General features: G+C 45.3%; 1 protein-coding gene and 1 pseudogene across 1 annotated transcript; both read right to left on the bottom strand.

Annotated features, from left to right (window-relative positions):
* Nucleotides 1–628: 628 nt before the first annotated feature.
* LOC139072296 (uncharacterized) lies at nucleotides 629–16,437 on the bottom strand. The gene is made up of 2 exons (XM_070555948.1): nucleotides 15,805–16,437; nucleotides 629–1,052 (listed from the first exon to the last, which is right to left on the bottom strand). Exons 1-2 carry the CDS (start codon nucleotides 16,243–16,245, stop codon nucleotides 774–776), a joined length of 720 nt encoding a protein of 239 aa, XP_070412049.1. The 5' UTR covers nucleotides 16,246–16,437; the 3' UTR covers nucleotides 629–773.
* A 4,357-nt stretch (nucleotides 16,438–20,794) lies between these two features.
* On the bottom strand, nucleotides 20,795–22,379 carry LOC139072284 (UDP-glucuronosyltransferase 2A2-like; annotated as a pseudogene).
* Nucleotides 22,380–22,997: the final 618 nt, after the last annotated feature.

Here is a 22,997-nt window from a genome sequence, read left to right as displayed (position 1 = left end):
TCTGTATTTGGTATAGCGCCTTCTAGAGTCCTGGAACCCCCCAAGGCGCTTTACAACACATTCACCCATTCATACCCTGGTGGTGATGAGCTACACTGTAGCCACAGCTGCCCTGGGGCGTTCTGACAGAGGCGAGTCTGCCATACGCAGGCGACGCCGGTCCCTCCGAACAACATTTAAATGAAACATTGTCCTGCTGTAGCCGCAGTCATGAACATTACTAATAAAACCATAAATAAATCCACTAATATCACTTCTCAGGTGCAGCATGACATTTGACCCCAAATTCCCTCCACACACCGACCTGAAAACCCTTCACAAGTGCAGGTCATTTATAACTAGTCATTTGGACAGCAGTCGCTCCCGAGGGAGAGCGGGTCGTTCAGTAATCAGAAGGTTGCGGGTTTAATCCCGGCTGTTTGATATTTTTTCTAAACATTTTGACAGAAGTTACTGAAACTTGAGCAAAAACTAAATGGTCAGAATTTAACAAAAAATTGTGAAGTACAAACCATTTATTCAGAAGTGAAAACATTGGACACTGATGTTTTTCCTTTTCCTTTTTTGTAATAATAAAAACCCAAAACCCTATTTGATCACACAGAAGATAAAAAATACATCAAAACACTTTTGTTTTTGCCTTTTTTTAAACAGTTTCTTACTTCCCTATTTTTACACAAGAGGTCAGTGGTCAAAAGACCGATTAAAATCTATATTAAATCAGCCTTTCTATTCAATATTTAACTTTAATAAACCTGAGCTGAGTTTGTTATTCAGCCTTCCTCTTGGTCTTCCTTCTGCAGCAGCACCTCCGGAAACAGAACCTGCAGGTCTTGTCGAGGAGGAACAGGAGCAGCAGAACCACAGAGAGCAGGAAGCTCAGGACATCCAGGCTGTGATACTGCTACCAGGTGAGCTCGTGGGCCTGGACCCTCAGGTGCTTTGCTCCTTTGTGCCTCATGGTGAACTCGATCCAGAAAACCGCCTCGTCCAGAGGACTCATGGGTCTGTCGTGGTGGATTCTGGACAGTCTCATGGCACTTTCTTTGTAGCTGTGGATAAACAAGTTAACATAAAGAGTTATTCATAATGTATTGTCAGAGATTAACTTTTATCTCACAAACTGGGAATAATGAAAGGCACATTTGTAGTTTTGTACATTTAAGCTAGGTTACTCTTTCGGGCCATACAGTAAAAATTTACCACGAAAACAGGAAATTGAAGGGAAATATTTATTCTGGTAATAAAGTTAATGCTGACTCATCACCAAAAACGAAACAATTTTTTTTAAATCTTTAAAACAGACTTGGTGCAGGAATTTAAAAAATCTGACGTTGTGTCATCGATGACGGTGTTGATCGCATCTCTGAGGTCTTCAGATGTCAGTGAGTTTAATTCCACAACAACTGCAGCTCCTTTGGCTTTCATGTGCAGCATGTTGTCTGGCTGGTCAGCAAAAACTGGAATTCCCACCATGGGAACGCCGTGATAGATGGTCTCATAAACCCCGTTTGCACCTCCATGAGTGATAAAAGCTCTAGTTTTAGGGTGACCTGATGACGGGAGAAAAAGTTTACCGTATTTTCCGGACTACAAGCCGCTACTTTTTTTCCCCACGCTTTGAACCACGTGGGTTATAATGAGGTGTGGCTTTACTGAAGGTTTTCCTTCACCTGCCACCAGGGGGCGCTTTAGCAGGAAGTGAAACAGGTGGAAGTCAAAAGTGGAAATCGAAGAAAGCGCTCATTTTAATTTAGCACATTCAAGCAGCCGGCATGACGAAGAATCTTTTTCAAATCCATACCCCCTCATCATGGTAACTACACGTATGAGTTCATATGATGCCGCATTTAAGTTGAAGGCCATCGATCTGGCAGTAAAGGAGGGAAACAGTGCTGCCGCACGTAAGCTTGGCATGAATGAATCCATGGTTCGGCGCTGGAGACGGCAGCAGGAAGAACTCATTCAAGCCATCTTTACCCAGGGATGATGACAGCAACACGGACAGCGACACCGACATCGCCACAGAAATATGTGATGAAGCTCTTCTGAGGCTGTTCAACTCCGACACTGAAGAAGAGGACTTTAATGGTTTCAGTGCACAAGAGGAAGATGAATAAACTAATCGATAACTTTTCTGTTTTGTTTCATACTGATCGGTTCAGTTACGTTCAGTTAAACTACGTTTTCAATTCAGTAGCGATCAGCGGCTTTTAGCCCGGTGGGGCTTATATTGAGGTGCGCTCTATAGTCTGGAAATTACGGTAATTAACTTTAGAGAAGAAGATAAAGTATTTTATTTAAGACCTTTATTTGAATAAATACACACTCACCTAAAGGATTATTAGGAACACCACACTAATACGGTGTTTGACCCACTTTCACCTTCAGAACTGCCTTAATTCTACGTGGCATTGATCCAACAAGGTGCTGAAAGCATTCTTTAGAAATGTCGGCCATATTGACAGGATAGCATCTTCCAGTTGGGAGATGTGTGGGATGCACATCCAGGGCACGAAGCTCCCATTCCACCACATCCCCAAGATGCTCTATCGGGTTTAGATCTGGTAACTGTGGAGGCCGTTGTAGTACAGTGAACTCATCGTCATGTTCAAGAAACCAGTTAGAAATGATTGGAGCTTCATGACATGGTGCATTATCCTGCTGGAAGTAGCCATCAGAGGATGGGTACATGGTGGTCATGAAGGGATAGACATGGTCAGAAACAATGCTCAGGTGCCCAGTTGGCACTAAGGGGCCTAAAGTGTGTCAAGTAAACGTCCCCCACACCATGACACCACCACCACCAGCCTGCACAGTGGTAACAAGGCACGATGGATCCATGTTTTCATTCTGTTTATGCCAAATTCTGACTCCACCATTTGAATGTCTCAAATGAAATCGAGACTCCTCAGACCAGGCAACATTTTTCCAGTCTTCAACTGTCCAGTTTTGGTGAGCTGGTGCAAACTGTGGCCTCTTTTTCCTAATTGTAGTGGAGATGAGTGGTACCCGGTGGGGTCTTCTGCTGTTGTAGCCCAACCACCTCAAGGTTGTGCATGTTGTGGCTTCACAGATGCTTTGCTGCATTCCTCGGTGGTAACGAGGGTTAGGCTCTTCTATCAGCTTGAATCAGTCGGCGCATTCTCCTCTGACCTCTAGCATCAACAAGGCATTTTCGCCCACAGGACTGCCGCATACTGGATGTTTTTCCCTTTTCACACCATTCTTTGTAAACCCTAGAAATGGTTGTGGGTGAAAATCCCAGTAACTGAGCAGATTGTGAAATACTCAGACCGGCCCGTCTGGCACCAACAACCACGCCACGCTCAAAAAAGCTTAAATCACCTTTCTTTCCTGTTCTGACCTTCAGTTTGGAGTTCAGGAGATGGTCTTGACCAGGACCACATCCCTAAATGCACTGAAGCAACTGCCTTGTGATTGGTTGATTAGATAATTGCATTAAGGAGAAGTTGAACAGGTGTTCCTAATAATCCTTTAGGTGAGTGTATAAAAATCTCATTTACAGATCTGTAGATCCTCCACTAGGGTGCAGTATGCATGTGCAGCACAGGTTGGTGTTGAGTTACAGTGGCATAATTTGATAAGTACAACTCCACAGCAATGACACACACACACACACACACACACACACACACACACACACACACACACACACACACACACACACACACACACACACACACACACACACACAGAGAGAGAGAGAGTCATTTACAATTTTATCAACATGTGTTTTAAACAGGAAAAACATGACTGTGTTTTGATGTAACAATAAATTTATAAATTATTTTAATAAAAAATAAACGCACCAGGACTTTATTTCCTGACATTTTTGTTACATTGTGATGTCAGTGGAGTAAGAGTGGTGCTGTATCCGTCCATCTCAAACCACCTGCAGGTGCTGTAAACTCCACTTTTCTCCTACAAGGGGCGCTGTAACCCCAACACAACAGCTGTAAGAAGCAGGGGTGCCTCATTTTAGTCACAAATTTGTAGGAATAAAATCTGAATTTTCTGCCATTTTACTCTTTATCATCAGTTCTGTGTTACCTTGCATAATAATCACTGGATTTTCTAGTTTTATACATTTCTCACCACATAAAAAAGAAAATGTTGGTTGTCCTGAGTAACCGGATCAATCACCATGTGCCTTTATTTTTCTTAGAAACAAACTAAAATCAGGGCATCAGACGTTTGTTCTTTAACAGCAAGACAACAAACTTTGTTTTGTAGAGATGCAGGATTGTTTATGGTTGTGTAATTACGCTCCTTGCCTTGTCTCTGTCCTACGTTTGCCTTTCTGACTGAATGAACGACTTCCTTTTCCTCTGAAACTTAAAGTATTGGACAAGCATTGATGTATATGTGGCAAGGTGGAGCAGCGAGGGCCAGGGCGGGATTCGATCCCCAGACTCCTGGGTGAAAGTCATACACTCTAACCAGTCAGCCAAAGGTCCATCCCATTGGCCAAGACGCCAGGGCGCATGATCAATCGGGACACTGTGACAGGATGCTCACACTGTCACATATAGTATATGGGTGGAGACGTATTTCATCACATATTTATGAAGTTCTTTGCACAAAATCACGGTCACAAAAATACATTTCAGCAGTCTTATTCTCGACATTTTCATTACCTTCCAGACTGAGTCCTACTGCACACTGGAAGCAAAAGCAGTGCAGAACGGCACCGCTGCAAATATACTCCATTATATTCAAACCAGCCATGGCGCGACAATTTTCAGAGGCGTGATGCCGCGCTGCTAAAGATAAGATCGGGTTCTATTTTTCCCGTTTATTCCAAACAACATCTACTGACAGATTTTGTGACATTTCTGACAACGCTTGAGTACTTTCTGTAGAACTTTGACATTCCCTGAAGATTAGAAAAAAAAACCCATCCTGCAGACCCAACCGTCGAGATGCTAGGAAAGCATGCAGCCTGATTTGTCAATCAGGGATTCATCAGGATAGCCCTGATGTTCTGAGCTCGTTTAGAGAAATGCCCCCCTGGATTGAGAACCATTGTGTGACATCAACCGACCAAATCATAATCCTTTCTTGGTTGGTCACCCAGATATTAAACTAATTGTTTTATAAGCAAAATAAATTTAAGATGCAGAGAGACATATTAAAGAGCAAGTCACCCCCAACCAGTCGTTCTCCGCTCCCACTTCCTGTTAGAAAAATGCAACAAATGCTGTTGCCTGGCAGACTGAGGGCAGAGCTGCTAACAAATACACAGACTCACAACGACATGATTCTGACATGGTTTTGGAGACGAGTTTAACCCAAGACATGTAGAATTCACCACTCACGAGTCAATTAGAAAAATTAAAGAATTTAACTTTTAAAAAATCGGGAACCGAGGGTGCACTGGATAAGGTCGAATGGGGATTGCAACGGAACCGCAGCGTCTGAGGAGGGGAGAGCAGAGGAACAGGTGAATCCAGGGAGGTAAGTCTGAACTAGGAAGGTGCAGAGTTAAGACTTACTGGAAGCTGGGGGCTGAGGAATTGGGGAGGGTAGGTGGAGTGCCGGTGTCGGTACAGGATCTGCTTGGGTGCAAGATCGGCTCGGGGTCCTTCGACTGCCGATAATGTCAAAGTACGGCAAACCCACTCGGACAAAATACACTACACATCTTTATACTGTTGGAAAGAATTTAGCAGATTCGTTATTAATATAATGTTTCTCACGACGTAAGTGTGTTTTTAATGGTATTTGTAAAATAAAACACTATATTGTATTCATAATGTTGAACTCCTCTTTGAGCACATCCCTTGAAGGATCATAGGTATTAGCAACACCTGTGAAATTGTATTTGACGGAAAGAAGTGTATCCCGTTTATTGAAGTATTTTGTGTTTAGAGTTTTTGATGTCTTGTCCATGCGTAGTTCAGGTACGCTCATAGCTGCTAGCCAAAACTCTGGAGTTAAAAGTTTTCTGGCTTTACTAAAATACCTGTCTGTACTTATTTGATTGATGGTAGTTTTACTTTCTGTTAGACTCCAAATGTAATCATTTGGCACTTTTCTAATTCATAATTTGTAATAATGTAATCGGTGATATTAGCATTAGCATTCCTATGGGTTTTTCCATGTATATTAGCATTGCGCTAACCACTCGCTGCCAAATTGCAGCCTTTGCGATTAGAAAATCTCCTTTTGTCACATTGCAATTTAATTGCACATGCAATTAATCATTCAGCCCTAATATACATGCAGCTCTATGCTAAAAGTGTATTTTCAAAGAGGTAATGATGGATTTCTTTGTAAAAGTTGTCCATCTTTCCAACAGAAAAATTTTCCTGGACCAACGTAACGTGATAACAACGTAACGTGATTACGTAATTTCCGTAAGGTTCATGTTCAGCCAATCACCTACTTTGACGTCATCGGCAGTCGAAGTACCCCGAGCCGATCTTGCACCTGAGCAGATCTTGTACCGACACCGGGGTGAATCCAAGAGGGGGTGTCCAGGAGAGCGGGCGCGAGGAGAGCGGGCCGGCAGGGAGGAGAGGAGAACGGTGAATGCTGCATCCAGGAGATTTATGGGGCACAGGTAAGTAATCCAGCGGGATCATGGAGATGCCCAAGTAGTCAATCAGAGGAGCCACAGGAAAACCAGAGAAGCTCCAGAAGCTTCAGAAGTCCAAGGAGATCCTGAGGAGTCAAGGTAAGGCCCACAAAACGATCCAAAAATCCTGGGAACCGGTAAGCACAAGTATATCTACAAGGGTTCTAAAATCCAAAAATAAATAGAGTTAACCTGGAGACACAAAGGGCTGGAACTACCAAGTTAATCATCCGGCATTGAGATGTGTTCTCCTCCTCCTCTTATAGCTGGACCCGCTGATAGTTAATGAGCTGCAGCTGGAGCCTCCCTCTCCTGAAACACAGCAGCTCAAAGATGGAACAAAAATGAGAGGAGCACTCACCCCGGCACATGACAATTTCTGCTGCGGCCTCTGTGACATCATAGAGTTCTGAGCATTCTGCCTAAGCAACACATTCTCACACCCGAAGCGGCCGAAACTGACGACGGGTGACCGAGCGTTTGTTTCCGACGCGCTGGGAGGCGACGCGCTGTGTCAGAGCATCGCTTTCCGACGCCCGTGGTAAAACGAACATTTCAAAGACATCTAACCTCTAACCTCTAGCGAATTAACCTTCCCCTCGCCTCCATCCTAACCTTAACCCTGTTTCTCTTTCTAAATTTCCTGTTGTAGCGTCATGAATGGCCTCTAATTTGTGACAAAGGACACATTTTCCCAGCAGGGTCAAGCTGGGTCGTTCTGTAGCTTTGCCCCACAGATTAACCACGCCAGGAGCCGTGATGTCTGCTGAAACCATCTTTATCTGCTGCTGTTCCGTCCCAAGATGAAGGACACTTCTAGTTTCACAATAATAATATTAAATAATAATTTTAATAAACTCTTGACTTTATTACTGTTATTACAACCATCATAAATAATCTCTTGATTCAGTAAACATGTATTTTAATAACTGAAATGACTTGTTATGCTTTGGGTATAATAATAGTTATCATTGATAATCCGTAATGTGTGGTCATTAAACCAGAAGGTCATCTTGCACGTTAACCAGCCACATTCGGAAGGGATCCAGGGTAAAGGGTAAAACCATCACGTCTTTACTCATGACCAAGCTTTCTGATGCTGAGAGTGGGCGTGTTCTGAGGGTTTTGTTAAAACCGAATCCCGCAGCAAAAAGTTCAGTTCTTGAACCATACAAGGAGACGAGGGACGGCCGCCCGAATCTCTACTAAGCATTCTGTCACGCTGATAGGATCGCTCTGAATAAATGCAACTGTAACCAGCTGACGCAAAACTCCTTCAGAGTTAAGCCAGACACTCGATACCGTGTACCCGCGACATCTCTGGACCAGAGGATCGGTTCTACCGGACCGAGTACCCCTGAGGCTGACAACATCCTCCTTGACCTCCGGATCCACACAGAGGGTCGTCTTGCTGGGTGAGGTAGCACACAGATGGTGTTTGATGTTGTTCTTCCTAAGAAACGACTCAGTTAGCTGCAAAATAACTTTCCACCCAGAAATGCTTCTCTCGCTGAAAGAAACCTTCTGAGATTCATTCACACATCAAAAAAACTCGCATTTTCATTTTAGCATCCAGTCACAGGTTTGCTTTTTAAAACAAGTTTTAATATCAAATTGTCTGTTCAAAAATGGTCATTTCTAAATTGTCATTTTTTAAGTGTTAGTAATAAATTCTTAACTTTAAAAACCTGACTCTTCTTTGAAATGAAACACAGAATGGTGCATATTTTTGGTTAATAAAAAGCAAAGATTCCTTTAAACTTCTGATTAAATAAATACACTTTTGCTATTAAATTTAATTATCTTAAATTAAACATTAATCTTTGGATTAAAAATAGACCAAGCTCGTTGGCATATGAACCTCTATCGAATATATAATATCCTAGATATTTATATATAATAGATGCTTCATTGTTAACTTGTCTGGATCTTTTCTAAGAATCTAACAAAGCTGATAGCAAACAGTGTTGATTCTAGTATGTAGTTAAACACGCTACACCGTTAACTGTGTTTGAGAAGAACGATAGAACAAGAAACACAGTTTTGCATGCTCAAGTGGGTTAAAGTTAGGATGGAGGTGAGGGGAAGGTTAAACAGCTCGAGGTTAAAGGTTAAATGTTGGTGAAATGTCCGTTTTACCACGTGAGTTGGGAGACGACACTCTGGCGCAGCGCGCCGCCTCTAATGTCATGTTGTGGTGAAGAAATCTAACCCACGACATACAGAATCAGATCTGAGGCGGTGTAAAATGTTTTTTAAAAGAATTTATTTAAAAGGGAAACCAAGGAAGCAGCGTAAAAGTAGCTGAGTTCTTGCACGAGGAAGCTGGTGCGGGAGAAGCTGTGGACAGATCGGAGTTAGATCCAATTTGCGGATGGCACAGGGAATCAGGCTTATGTGGAGGACTTACGGTCTGGAGAGGTGGGAACTGGTTTGAGGGAGGAGTGGTCCGGTCTGGGTAGCAGGGACTGAGATCCAGAAAAGAGACGTGGAGGGAGCTGAGCTTGGGGAGGTCCGGGGAGGTTAGGTGGGCAGCTGGAGGCGGGTCTGGCCAGGGGAGAGGCTGAGAGACGAGCGGAGTTGGAGATCCAAATGGTGTGGGCTCCAGAGTTCTGCCAGTCAGAGATGAGTGTGTAGGTTTGTCCAGGTAGAGTAATCATCCAGCGAAGTGTAGGAGTCTCCCAGCTGCTTAAATACCCCTGGCCCGCTGATGAGCAGATCTGCTGCAGCTTGGTCACCTCCAGACACGCCCACCTGCAGAGGGAAACTCAAAAGACAGGGAGTGACAGCAGGGAAATACCTCAGACCGTGACAGTACCCCCCCCTCAAGGGACGCCACCTGGCGGCCGAGCAGAGGAGGAGGAGGAGGAGGAGGAGGAGGAGCGGGCCAACTCGAAATCCCGAATGAGAGAGGGGTCATCGATCCATGACCTCGGGACCCACTGCCGGTGTTCCGGGCCATAACCCTCCCACTCGACCAGGTACTGGAAACCTCGGCCACGAGGTCGCACATCCAGAAGGCGCTGGACACGGTAACCGAGGCCCCCGTCAGCGAGACGCACAGGAGGCGGAGGGTCGACAGGAGGGCACAGGGAACTGGAGATGACAGGCTTAAGGAGGGAGACATGAAAAACGGGGTGGATCTTCATGTGGGACGGCAGATCCAAGCGGACGGAGGACGGGTTGACGACAGCAGAAATCGTGTAGGGACCGATGAATGTGGGGGAAAGTTTTCTGCAGTGGTCCTTTAATCTGATGTCCCTGGTGGAGAGCCAGACGCGCTGTCCAGGCGCATAGTCTGGGGCAGGACGCCGGTGCCGGTCGGCCAGACGCCGGTTGCGTTCTGCAGTCCTCTGTAGGGCCTGTTGCGTGGCCGCCCAAACCCGTCGGGCCCCCTTCAGGAACTGAGGAATGGAGGAAACTGTGGTGGGAAATACAGAAGGGAACAAACTGGGTTGAATACCTGTCGAGGCCTCGAAGGGGGATAGTCCAGTGGCGGAGGAGACATGGGCGTTATGGGCGTACTCGATCCAAGGAAGGTGGGTACTCCAACTGGAAGGGCTAGAAGAACACAGACAGCGGAGCATGGCTTCTACCTCCTGATTTAGTCTCTCGCATTGGCCATTTGACTGCGGATGAAAACCAGATGTTAGCGCCACCTTAGCCCCTAAGCAGGTGGCGAAGTCCCTCCACACCCTTGAGATAAACTGAGGGCCGCGGTCAGAAAGTATCTCCGCAGGAATGCCATGGAGCCTAAAAACATGCTTAACAAGCAAAGTGGCAGTGTCAGCGGCAGAAGGTAGAGCCTTTAGCGGCACTAGGTGACAAGCCTTGGAGAAACGGTCGATAATGGTCAAAATAACCGTAAAGCCTCGAGAAGGGGGAAGACCGGTGACAAAGTCTAGTGCAATATGGGACCAGGGCCTGGAGGGAATGGGTAGCGGATGTAATAGTCCAAAAGGGGGTTGGTTACTTCCCTTGTTGCGGGCACAGGTTTGGCAGGCGGAAACGTACTCCTTGACATCCTTAAACATTGTTGGCCACCAGAAGGACCTCCGGATTAAGGCTACGGTACGACTGATACCAGGATGGACAGAAAACTTGGCGGTGTGGGCCCAGTTAATCACCTTATGCCTGACGGAAGGCGGAACAAACAGGGTGCGGTTGGGTACCTGATTGGGACAGGGGTAGTTCTTTTGAGCCTCGAGCACCTGATCCCGTATCTCCCAGGTAACGGCTCCCAGGACACAATCCGGTGGTATGATGGTAGTGGGCTCGGGATCCGAATTCACCGAGAACTGTCGTGAGAGAGCGTCGGGCTTGATGTTCTTGTTGCCTGGTCTGTAGGAAATGATAAAGTGAAAACGTGAGAAGAACAGGGCCCACCTGGATTGACGTGGGTTGAGTCTCTTAGCTTCTTTGAGGTAGGAGAGATTTTTATGATCCGTCCATATCACAATGGGGTGCTCAGCTCCCTCCAGCCAGTGCCTCCACTCCTCCAAGGCGAGTTTCACAGCTAGGAGCTCACGATCTCCCACATCGTAATTTCTCTCGGCAGGAGAGAGGCGCCGTGAGAAGAAGGCGCAGGGATGGAGGCGGTGATCTGTGGGGGAGGTTTGAGAAAGCACAGCCCCGACTCCAGTGTCCGAGGCGTCAACCTCGAGAGTAAACTGCTTTGCAGGGTCTGGACGGGTGAGAATAGGGGCCTGAATGAACCTCTCCTTTAAGTCACAGAAACTCCTGGAGGCTTCAGCATCCCAAATGAAAGGCCTCTTAACTGAGGTTAGTTGTGTTAAAGGGGCGGCTATCTGGCTGTACCCTTTAATAAACCGACGATAGAAATTTGCGAAACCCAAAAATCTCTGTAGCTGTTTGCGTGTGGAAGGAGTTGGCCAGTCTTTAACTGCCTGCACCTTTTCGGGGTCAGGTCCCAGCCTTCCACTCTCCAGTACAAAACCCAGAAACTTAACAGATGGGGCATGAAACTCGCATTTCTCCGCCTTAACGTAGAGCCGATTCTCGAGTAGGCGTTGGAGAACGGCTCGGACATGACCGGTGTGTTCCTCGGGGGTCCTCGAAAAAATCAAAATGTCATCCAGATATACTGTGACAAACTTGTTCAGGTAGTCACTCAAAACAGTGTTAACCAGGTTCTGAAAAACGGCAGGTGCGTTCGTGAGGCCAAAAGGCATGACTAAATACTCAAAATGTCCTATTGGTGTTTTGAAAGCCGTCTTCCACTCATCTCCCTCTCTGATGCGAACCAGATGGTAAGCATTTCTAAGATCCAGCTTAGTGAATATGGTCGCATCTTGTATGGGTTCAAAAGTGGATGACAGTAAGGGTAATGGATACTTGTTTCTCACCGTGATTTGGTTTAAACCGCGGTAGTCGATGCAAGGCCTCAGGGTGCCGTCCTTCTTGGAGACAAAGAAGAAGCCAGCACCCAGAGGAGAGGTGGAAGGCCGAATTATGCCGGATGCCAGGGACTCGGAGATGTACTTTTCCATACTTTCACGTTCAGGCTTGGAGATGCTGTAGAGACGGCTAGAGGGAAGAGGTGCTGCAGGGAGAAGATCTATAGCACAATCGTAAGGGCGGTGAGGTGGTAATGAGGACGCTTTATGTTTAGAAAATACCTGCTGGAGGTCGTGATATTCAGGCGGAACCCCGGTGAGGTCGGGTGGTGTGGTCTTCAGGGCTCGAGGCTCGGAACTAGAACTGGCTGGTCCCAAACAGGTTAAATGACAGTTATTGCTCCACATCTCCACTTGGTTTGTGACCCAGTTAATACGGGGGTTATGGTTCTTAAGCCAGGGATGACCCAGGACCACAGGAGACTGAGGGGAAGGAAATACAAAAAAGGTGAGTTCTTCACTGTGGTTACCTGACGTCATAAGGTGAATGGGTGCAGTCTTGTGAGTGATAGAGGTGAGGGAGCCTCCGTCCAGAGAGGATACACGGTAGGGTGTTTGTAGAGGGAAAGTGGTAACCAGGAGTTGCTCCACTAGCTGTTGGTCAAGAAGATTTAATTCACAGCCAGAGTCAACTAATGCGAGAGAGGGAAGAGTAATGTGATTATGTGACAGAGAACATTCCAGCAAACACCGAGAGTTTGAATCTGACCGATAACCTCCCACCAGTACTCTCGGGGCTACTGATGGGACCTGGAGTTTAACTGCTTGGGGCAGTTGGCCACAAAATGTCCAGACATGCCGCAATACAAACACACCCCTGAACTCATGCGCTTGTTTCTCTTCTCTTGGGTTAATTTAGCTCGACCAATCTGCATGGGCTCACTGGGGGGCGGAGCTGGAGCTGCTGGATACACGTTTTGCGGGCAGTTAAGGCGAGAAGGTAAGGGGAAGTTGTTACCTCTTTGGCGTACCTTATGTCTCTTCTCCATCCTACTGCACAGTGCGATAAGGCTCTCGAGATCAGGTGGTTCCTGGCAGAAAGCGAGTTGATCCTGAAGCTGCTCGTTAAGAGCCTGGGTGAACGCCCCCTTAAGTGAGGCTTCATCGAGGGTGGAAGTGGCGGCTAGGGTCCGAAACTCTATGGCAAAATCCTCGATTGAGAGCTTCCCTTGACGTAAGCTCCAAATCTGTCTGGCCACTTCAGCCGCTGACTCAGGTTTGTCAAAAGTCATTTTAAAATCCGCCAGAAACTCATCCAACGGACTCTTAAGGAAGTGCGGGTTCCGGCTTTTTGCCTCCGCCCACCGGAGTGCCTTACCTCGTAGAAGACCGATGATGTAGGAGATCTTAATTTCATCGGTGTAAAAAGACTCCGGAGATCGCTGGAAAGCCAGCTGGCATTGGAGGAGAAAACCTCGACAAACCTCCCGGTTGCCGTCAAACGTCTCCGGTGGAGGAGAGGTAGCGACCCGGAAGCTGGGCAGACTGGATGGTGCAGGAAGAACGGGTCCGGGCAGACTCTGAGCGGGGGATGAGGCTTGCTCCGGGGAGGTGAGTCTGTGGCTTAATTCCTTTACCATCGTTCCTACTTCAAACAAGGTGTGGTTAGTGTGGGAGAGTTGATCAGACAGAGCTTGGAGTGAATCACTGTGCTGAGCTAGGGTGGCGGAAATGACAGAGGGAACTGATTCTGTACTGAGGTTAGAGGAATGGCTGGATGATTCTGTCATGTTGTGGTGAAGAAATCTAACCCACGACATACAGAATCAGATCTGAGGCGGTGTAAAATGTTTTTAAAAAGAATTTATTTAAAAGGGAAACCAAGGAAGCAGCGTAAACGTAGCTGAGTTCTTGCACGAGGAAGCTGGTGCGGGAGAAGCTGTGGACAGATCGGAGTTAGATCCAATTTGCGGATGGCACAGGGAATCAGGCTTATGTGGAGGACTTACGGTCTGGAGAGGTGGGAACTGGTTTGAGGGAGGAGTGGTCCGGTCTGGGTAGCAGGGACTGAGATCCAGAAAAGAGACGTGGAGGGAGCTGAGCTTGGGGAGGTCCGGGGAGGTTAGGTGGGCAGCTGGAGGCGGGTCTGGCCAGGGGAGAGGCTGAGAGACGAGCGGAGTTGGAGATCCAAATGGTGTGGGCTCCAGAGTTCTGCCAGTCAGAGATGAGTGTGTAGGTTTGTCCAGGTAGAGTAATCATCCAGCGAAGTGTAGGAGTCTCCCAGCTGCTTAAATACCCCTGGCCAGCTGATGAGCAGATCTGCTGCAGCTTGGTCACCTCCAGACACGCCCACCTGCAGAGGGAAACTCAAAAGACAGGGAGTGACAGCAGGGAAATACCTCAGACCGTGACATTTAAACACGTTGGAAACAAACGCTTGGTCACCGTTCGTCAGTTTCAGCCACTTCAGGTGTGAGAATGTGTTGGCCTAAGATATCTAATTACTTACATTTTTATTTCATGTTCAACATTTTAGTTTCACACGTCCAGCTGTCAAAGCCTGGCTCTACATGTCTGCTCCCCACAGCTCAGTTCTGTTCAGGTTATTTATAAAGCGCCAATCCACAACAAGGGTCGTCTCAGAGCCCTTTACAGAGCCAGCGTTCCAGTTCAATTCAATTCAAATTCAAAAATACTTTATTAATCCCAGAGGGAAATTGATTGCTGTAGTAGCTCAGAATAATAATAATAATAATCAAGTCATCAAAGAGTTGTTGTATATTACAATGGCTGTTGGCAGGAAGGATCTCCAGTAGCGGTCAGTGTTGCAGCGAAACTGAAGAAGCCTCTGACTGAAGACACTCTTCTGTTGTCGGACAGTCTTGTGAAGAGAATGCTCAGGGTTGTCCATCATTTTCTTGATTTTCTGGAGAATCCTTCTTTGCATTATCTCCTCCAGTGGTTCCACAGTCGTCCCCAGAACAGAACCAGCCTTTTTTATTAGGCTGTTGAGCCTTTTCAGCAGTGGCGGCTGGTGAAAAATATTTTGGTGGGGCTGTGCTATTTTTTTTTAAACAAACTTGTGCTTTCTGAGCTTTGTGCACAACTTCACTATTTCCTGAATTAAGCACAGCTCTTTTATTTCCTGTCTTACATCATTGGACAAACTGATTAATCCAGGTGTGTCTGACTATTGGCAAACTGCCTTGCGGACCAAGGTTGAAAAATACTGCATTAAATTGCACATAAAATAACATGACCATAAATGGTAAATAGGCAATGCAAGAGGCAAGTAACAAAACCATTTTGTTTAATTTCAACATTTGAGTGAACACGAAAAATTATGAGCAGGTCACTGTTACAGTAATGGTAGTAAACACTACTTAGACAAAATGCCGGAAATTTACACTGTTAGGACTTATGGAAAGTGGAAACACTTTCATAGGAAATAATGTCATCAGTATCCTCTTACAAATGTCATATTTCCCACTTTTGGGGACAATAAAACATTTCTGGTTCTCAATGAGATGTTTTTACTTCAAATGTAAAAACATCTCATTGAGAATCAGAAATGTTTTATTGTCCCAAAAGCTGGGAAATTTGTTTGCTGCAGCAGAAGTGTAACAAGTTAAATGGAATCAGATTGATGTATGTACAAATTTACTTGAAATACACATTTACATGATTAAATATGTATAATAAGTATGTGTGTTGAAATGTGTTTTTACAGTTATTGCACATTAAACAATGTACATGTTATTAAACAAATGTCCCGGTTTGTGGGTCAACCAAGGATTTCTGATTCTAATTGTCTTGTTTACAGAAATGTAATGTACAGCTTACCTCTGCACCCAGCTGCTGTTCTCCCTGTCCAAACATCCTCCGTTTCTTTGTTGGCTGCTGCACTGATGCGCTGCAGTCCTCAGTCAGAGAATGAATGGGGTCCCCAATGAGACACAAGTTCCACATCCACCTTCTGTGGATCCCAGCCGTTTTGAATAACAAACACAGAAAGCAAAATAACGCATTAGCGTGATTGCATCCAGCTAGCCACTGCTTCCTGGTGTACCAATTTTGGGAGAAGCGTCGTGTGTACAGTTTACCCTTCTCCTTGTCCTGCTGGCTTATCTTTACGTCGGGCTGATCTGGTCCAAGCTCTTTGACATTAAATTTTTCCACCATAGTTCTCCTCTCGAACGGATACTGGAGAAGAGACCGAACTGAATTCAGTGGCTGCTGAGATCCGGTCTCCATGCTGCTGGTTGTAGGCGCACTGGCGTCCATGTCTACGTCTGCGTCACGACCGTCACGAGTCACGACCAAAAACGTGCTGGAGTCGAGACTCTCCGAGTTCTACCGAACACCAACGAAAGCCTTAGCGGTAGCTCTATCGCCCATCATGCTTCTGAAACAACGTCGACGCTGACTGGATACATTCCCATTCCTACCCTTTGATTTTCTTGTCAGCAATTGGACAACTGGTCCCGTCTTGTTTGGGCGATTGAAAAACAGCACACAGCCTCCACCCCTCGGCAGAGACCGGCAGAGATCGGCAGAGACCAATATAGATATATATATATATGATTTATTTTTGTTACAAAACACACAATTAACTTAGAATATGTGATTATTGTTAATTTTATTTATTTATTTTTTTAAATAAAAATTAAAAACACTGGGGAAACTGGGAGGGCGGCGCCCTATCGCCCTCTACTGGCCAGCCGCCACTGCTTTTCAGGTCCCTGCTTCTGATGCTGCTAACCCAACAGACGATGGCTGAAGAGATTACACTCTCAACAACAGACTTGTAGAAGATCTGCAGCATCTTGCTACAGACATTGAAGGACCTAAGCGTCCTCAAGAAGTGCAGTCTGCTGTGTCCCTTCTTGTAAACGGCTTCGCTGTTCTTTCTCCAGTCCAGTCTGTTGTCCAGGTGAACTCCAAGGTGTTTGTATTCCTCAACCACCTCCACTTCTTCTCCCATGATGGAAACAGTGTTTGACTCCACCCTGCTTCTTCTGAAGTCTAAAATCATCTCCTTTGTTTTGTTCACATTCAAGGTCAGACGATTGTTTCCACACCATGCCACAAAGCGCTCCACCAGCTCTCTGTACTCAGCTTCCTGTCCATCTCTGATACACCCAACAACTGCAGAGTCATCTGAGTATTTCTGTCTCTTGGCAAATAATATGGGCGACAACTTACTGCCAAGAGTTCAACACCTGGGCTGCAGAGACGACATTTCACTGAAACATGACCTGGATGGCACCATCTGTTGTTGACAAGCACTGCCACTCCACCTCCTTTTCTTTTCCCGCTACTCTTCAGATCTCTGTCTGCTCGTACAGTCTGGAATCCTGGCAGAGAGACGCTGGAATCGGGGATATGGTCCTGCAGCCACGTCTCAGTGAAGCACATAACACTGCACTGCCGATACTCTGGCTGAGTCCTTGAAAGGGCTTGGAGTTCATCCATCTTGTTGGCCAGTGATCTCACATTGCCCATTATGATCGATGGAAGAGATGGTTTGGGCGTTTTAGCTCATTTGGGATTTGTGGCTTCAGTTGAGGTATTATTTCAGCCTTCCCAATGTTAATCAGCTGCTCCCGATTGTAAACCAGCTTGTTGCCATGGTTACACATCATAACATTATAACAAATGCTCAAAAAGTGAAAAAATAGCAGTAAAAATCCTCAAAGCTTCACAGCACCAGAAACAGAAAAGTAAAATGTCCAAAAAAAACTAAAGTTTTTCTTGAGAAACTAGAAGAAAAAAAGTCCAAGAAAAGGCAAAACTTACATAAAGTCAACAGAGCTACTCCAACATGCAACCACCCAGAGCAGCGCAGTTCCGGAAAAAAAAAATAAAAAAATTCTACTGATTCAAAAGTGCTTTGAGTTCAGCTCATTTTTCCAGTCATTTAAAGGTTTTCTACCTAAGGAAACGCAGCAGATTGCATGGAGTCACCCACTTTTTGTGTCAGAGGCTTTCCAGCAATCCCCACACTAAGCAAGCATGTTTCTATGTTAAAGAAAGCTGCATCAGTTACTCACTCACTCACACCCAGAGACATGTTAGGGTCACTAGTTAACCCTACGTGTGTGTGTGGGGGGAACCGGAGCGCCCGGAGTAAACCCACGCATTCATGATGGGGAACTAATTGTCCATCAGGAAGCCCCTTTTTTTTCTGCTGTGCTTGTGTGCTCTAAAGGGGTGTTGCATCTAAGATTAGATATTCACTCACTCACACACTCACTCACTCACTCACTCACTCACACAAAAATGCCTAGATTTAGAGAAGGCTAATGCTAATTTTCGTGAGGTCACAGCTGGGGTTTAAACTGGTGACGTCATCATGAAGCCCGAGTGTTTTGGGGGTCAGATGCTAATTTAAGGCCTAACTTTATGTTTCCGTAGACACGCCGGAGTGAGAAACTTCTTGAAGCGCCTCCACAATGAAACATTCTGGTTCCTGACTGTTTGTGGAACGCTGTCTTTGGGAGAAGGCTCGTTTTCATGAAGACTTCTGCTTGCTTCCACTGAATCTATCTGTTCTGCAGGTGGAGAGCAAACATCATGTCCCATCTCGTAATCCTCGTCAGGCTCCAGACTCTCAGAAGTTTGTTCCTGAGGTTCACACAGAGAAGCTTCCTCTACCAGCTGGTACGTGAAGGCTTCCAGCTCCTCAGACAGCTTCTCGTCTGGCTCAGGCGTGTTCTTCCCGGAGTTAAAGGTCTCCAGTTGTTCTGAGAGATCATGGTTGATTTTCTCCAGATCTCTAATTTGTGTCTCTAAGTCCTCGTTGAACGAGTCCTTGTTCTGAATCTCCTGTCCCAGCCGGACTTTCAGCTCTGACTCCTGTTTTAAACGCTGTTGCTGGTCTTCAATCAGATGTTCTCGTTCCTCCAGCTGAGTTTTGAGAGTCTGAATTGTAATTTTGAAGGTCTCTGCATTACTCTGGTAGTAATCCAGTCCCTCTTCTAGTTCACTCATTTCTACCTTTAATTTCTCATAAACGTTGTCTTTGTTCCGCTGGATTTTCTGCTGCTGATCAAACTTGGATCTCAGCAGCTCAGATTCCCGTCTGAGTCGCTTTTGGAGGTTTTCCAGCAGATTATCTTTCTCCTTCAGCTGTAAGTTTACCTCCTGCATCATTTTGTTGCAGGACTCTGCCTCACCTCGGTAATAATCCAGTTTCTGTTTGAGTTCATCAATCAGAGTTCTGGATTTTTTGCACTCGCTCTCTACCGTTGAGCTTATTTCAGCTTGGTCACTGAGACTTGTGTCCAGGCGAGACAGCCGTAGGTGTTCCGAGCCGACTGTCTGGAAAAGGGAATCGAAAGTCGGATGCCGACATCCAGACGACTCCTGCTGGACTGGCTCAGCTAATCTGAGACTGGGTCCCAGCTGAGTTTCGTCCTCTGAACTGGGTTCACATTCCCCACAGAGAGAAGCCTTTTCTCCGTCCTCCTCAGAAAGCGTCTCCTCTGCCTCGTTCGTCTCAGAGAAGATACTTTTCATCTCGTCTACCAGAACACCGTTTATAATCTCTAAATCTCTGATTTGTTCATGTAAAGCCTCGGTGAGCGAGTCTTTATTCTGTTTCTCCTCTTCCAGCTGCAGTCTCAGCTCTGACTCCAGTCCTAACTGGTTTTGCAAACTTTCAGAAACATTTAGTTTTTCCTCCAACTGAATTTTCAAAGCCTGAATTGTAGTTTTGCAGGTCTCAGCGTTAAGCTGGTAGTAATCCAGACGCTCTTTCAGTTCACTAATTTCTTCTCTTAGTTTCTGATCAACTTCGTTCCTAATCTGGTCGTTTATCTTCCCCTGTTCAAATCTACGTCTCAGCTGGGATTCCTGCTTTAAAAGATTTTGCAGATTTTCACACACAGTTGCTTTCTTCTTCAGTTTGGTCTCTAAAGCCTGCAGGGTGACCTTGCAGGTCTCTGCGTTGTCTTGATAAACGTCCAGTTCTTGTTCCAGGACGGTAATTATGTCGTTGTATTTTTCCAATTCAGTCTCTGCTTGTAACGTTTGCTGCTTTTCATCACTTAACCATTTCTCCGTGATTAAAAGCTGAGACTGGACTTTCTCCAAGAGCGCCATATGGGAAAAATAAATTTTGGGGTGTTTACACCCAGATAATTCCCGCTGAAGCTCCTCAGATGAAAAATGTAGAATAGACATGATTCTAGAGGCTCTTGGTCTTTTATCAAACTCAGAAAAAAGGTTTGAGGTTGTAAAAGACGATTGTCTCAGAGAGTCGATGTGTCGCACACCAGCAGTCGGCTGCTAATGAAGTGGGAGCCGGCTGATGCTAGATAATAGGACTCTGAGCCTTTATGACGTCACTTCAAAGGATCACGTGGGTGGGGTGAAAGAAGGAGCAGTAGTAGGCACTGGTGGTCATAGTAACCCAAATGGGCGGAGCCTAACTTTAATGCATTTATCTCAGTCTGGACCATCGACGCTCCAGTGTTAACATTAACAGCAGCACCTGAACGCCCCTTTCTTTAACTTTATATGTAATAAAAATGAACTTTAACCTGAACCAACGTATTTCTTTCAGAAAATGTGAAAAATTTCTCTTTTTTTTCAAAATGTTGGCTTATAAGTCCTTTTGTCCCACATTTTGAATTTTTTGTCATATTTTATTATTTATCTCAATTATAACGTATTACAATAACACAACACCAATGTTTAAAATGCATCATTTTGGAGCAGCAGAGCTGTTTTTGTCAAAAACAACGTAAATGAGAAAGGGGGGGGGGGGGGGGGGGGGGCTGTGTCACGTTGAAGAAAATGTCGAGCAGAGCTAGAATTACGAAGCCCTCAACGTCCACACCCAGGGCTGTGGATCTGTTTGAACTCTTGGGGCATTCTTGAGCAGAGAGGAGGAACAGCGCTGATCTTTGATGCGCTCCAGGCAACTGCGTCCTGCGCACGGCACATTGTCAAAGTGGCGCAACCCAAAAAATCTAATTAACCCACGGGGGCAAGGCTCTACAGCAGAGCCACCCTGTAGATTCCCCCGTTTCTGACCTTTTGTGGGACTTGAGCGAGAGCAGAGGCGATCATGTTTGCCTTGTATGGTCAGATTCCTGAGAATATCCCAAAGAAACGACCACGATAACATCATCTCCAGAGCTTTGGACAAACTTTTCGAAATACTGCAGGAACAGAGATTTTTAATTCTTTAAAGCAGAAAATTGTATTTTTTAAAATCAAAATCTGCTTTTTTATTCAATAAAACAGCTAATAAGATGTCTGTTTTGTAGATCTTTTTTTTCAGATCTTATTCTTTACATTAGGATTTAACCCTCTGGAAGTAGGCGTTGCTGATGTGCAACGTTAAAACCTACCTACCTGGTTACTCCACGTACGTATTTCATGAGCATTTTTACACTCAGAAGAAGGATTTAGTTGTTTGCCCTTTTATCAAAACTTGTTTTGAGCCTGAGAGGGTTAACTATGATTTTTTTGGTGTACAATTATGGAAAAAGCACCTTTGGTAATGGTTTAGCAGGTTTGCAGTGAATCCCTCCAACAAATTTGAAGTTGGGAAGTAATGGACGGGGAAAGTCAAAATCCCAGTAGGCTCTCAACAACCAGATGTCAGCATTACCCATCATCTTACAGGCACTGGTGGGTGTTCCTGAGAAAACAAACATGTTCGTGATGACGATGAAATCCATTACGTAATATTCTAGTCAGCAATACTCACCTTCTTCCACACACACTGATCCAGAACTAAGTCCTGCAGGACGTAGAAGAGGAAGTTCCACGTTCTCTCTGAGAAGTTCATCTTGTCTGTCAGTCTGCTGACCGCACCTGGAACGTAGGAAGGTGGAGCAGGTGGCTGACCACACAGTCTCTCCCAGTTGTTTGCTATCGAAAATCTCAAAGAAAAGACTAGAGGGATGCCCAAGATCTCAGCAGTTAAATTGCTTCTAGAATAGATGGGATCAGCCAGGAGAACGTCATAGTTTCCCTTCCTCAGCTTCTTCACGATGGGCTCTGATTTCACCACACCGTCCAAAAACTGGAGGGAAATCTCAGTGTTGATCTTGAACAATTCCATGTATTTGATGTAAAGCTGAAAGTAGTTCATGTGGTCCATGTCATACATGTTGAATTGAATGAATTCAGCCAATAAATTCTCAAAATCTTCTTTAGAGACGGAGACATCAAAAGGCTGGTAATTAAAGCGGGAGGGTTCACTGCTGTGGATGAACATGGATGTGCTCGGGACCAGGACGGTCACCTGGTGTCCTCTGTCCACCAGCGTCTCCAGCAGCAGCTTCCTGTTAATCCAGTGGCTGGCCTCGGTGTACCAAACCAAAATCTTCCCTCCATCTACTCCAGATGTTACAGGAAGTAGCAGCAGGATGCAGGCAGAGACGCACGCGCAGCTCCATGGTGGACGTCTGTCTGTGGGAAATCCAGCTGTGAACTTTATACTGGATGTGCCGTACGGATACTTATTAACTGTGAACTCTGACTCGTTTCAGTACTAAAGTACAAAACATCAAAGCTGTTTAAAAGCTCAAATGTTTGAACTCAGAGTGCATATCCTTTTGATTTTCTTTCACTTATTTGTGTTTCTATCCCTGCAGGTTTATGGGAAATAAAACCTAGAACTAAATGTGTTGTACTTGTTCAGGCTTATTTCTGGATAGCAGTGTTTCATACTCTGTACTGTTTGAATTCTGCAATGATTCCCAAACGTCACGTTTAACTTTAACTCTCTTTTTTAGGACTTTCTGCAGTTTTCTTATTTTTTTTTAAATATAGAAATAAAATATTAGATTTGTTGGTATTTATTTTGGTGAAACAGTAATTTGTGGTTGTGAGATCTCTGTTACACAATAATCAACAAGCTGAGATAAAACTTTATTGTTCATTTATGGTAAATAGTCTGTATTTGGTATAGCGCCTTCTAGAGTCCTGGAACCCCCCAAGGCGCTTTACAACACATTCACCCATTCACAACCCCGGTGGTGATGAGCTACACTGTAGCCACAGCTGCCCTGGGG

Source organism: Nothobranchius furzeri, chromosome 10 (genome assembly GCF_043380555.1).
Source record: "Nothobranchius furzeri strain GRZ-AD chromosome 10, NfurGRZ-RIMD1, whole genome shotgun sequence".
In the NCBI taxonomy this organism is placed as follows: Eukaryota; Metazoa; Chordata; class Actinopteri; order Cyprinodontiformes; family Nothobranchiidae; genus Nothobranchius; species Nothobranchius furzeri.
The sequence above is the reverse complement of the archived record's forward strand: the minus strand, read 5'-3'. Positions and strand labels throughout refer to the sequence as shown.

Excerpts from the sequence above, each read along its gene's own strand:
- LOC139072296 (XM_070555948.1), bottom strand. The coding sequence starts at position 16,245 with ATGGACGCCAGTGCGCCTACAACCAGCAGCATGGAGACCGGATCTCAG. Across the intron at positions 1,053-15,804 it reads AACAGCAGCTGGGTGCAGAG|CTACAAAGAAAGTGCCATGA; the intron begins GTAAGCTGTACA and ends GTTTATCCACAG.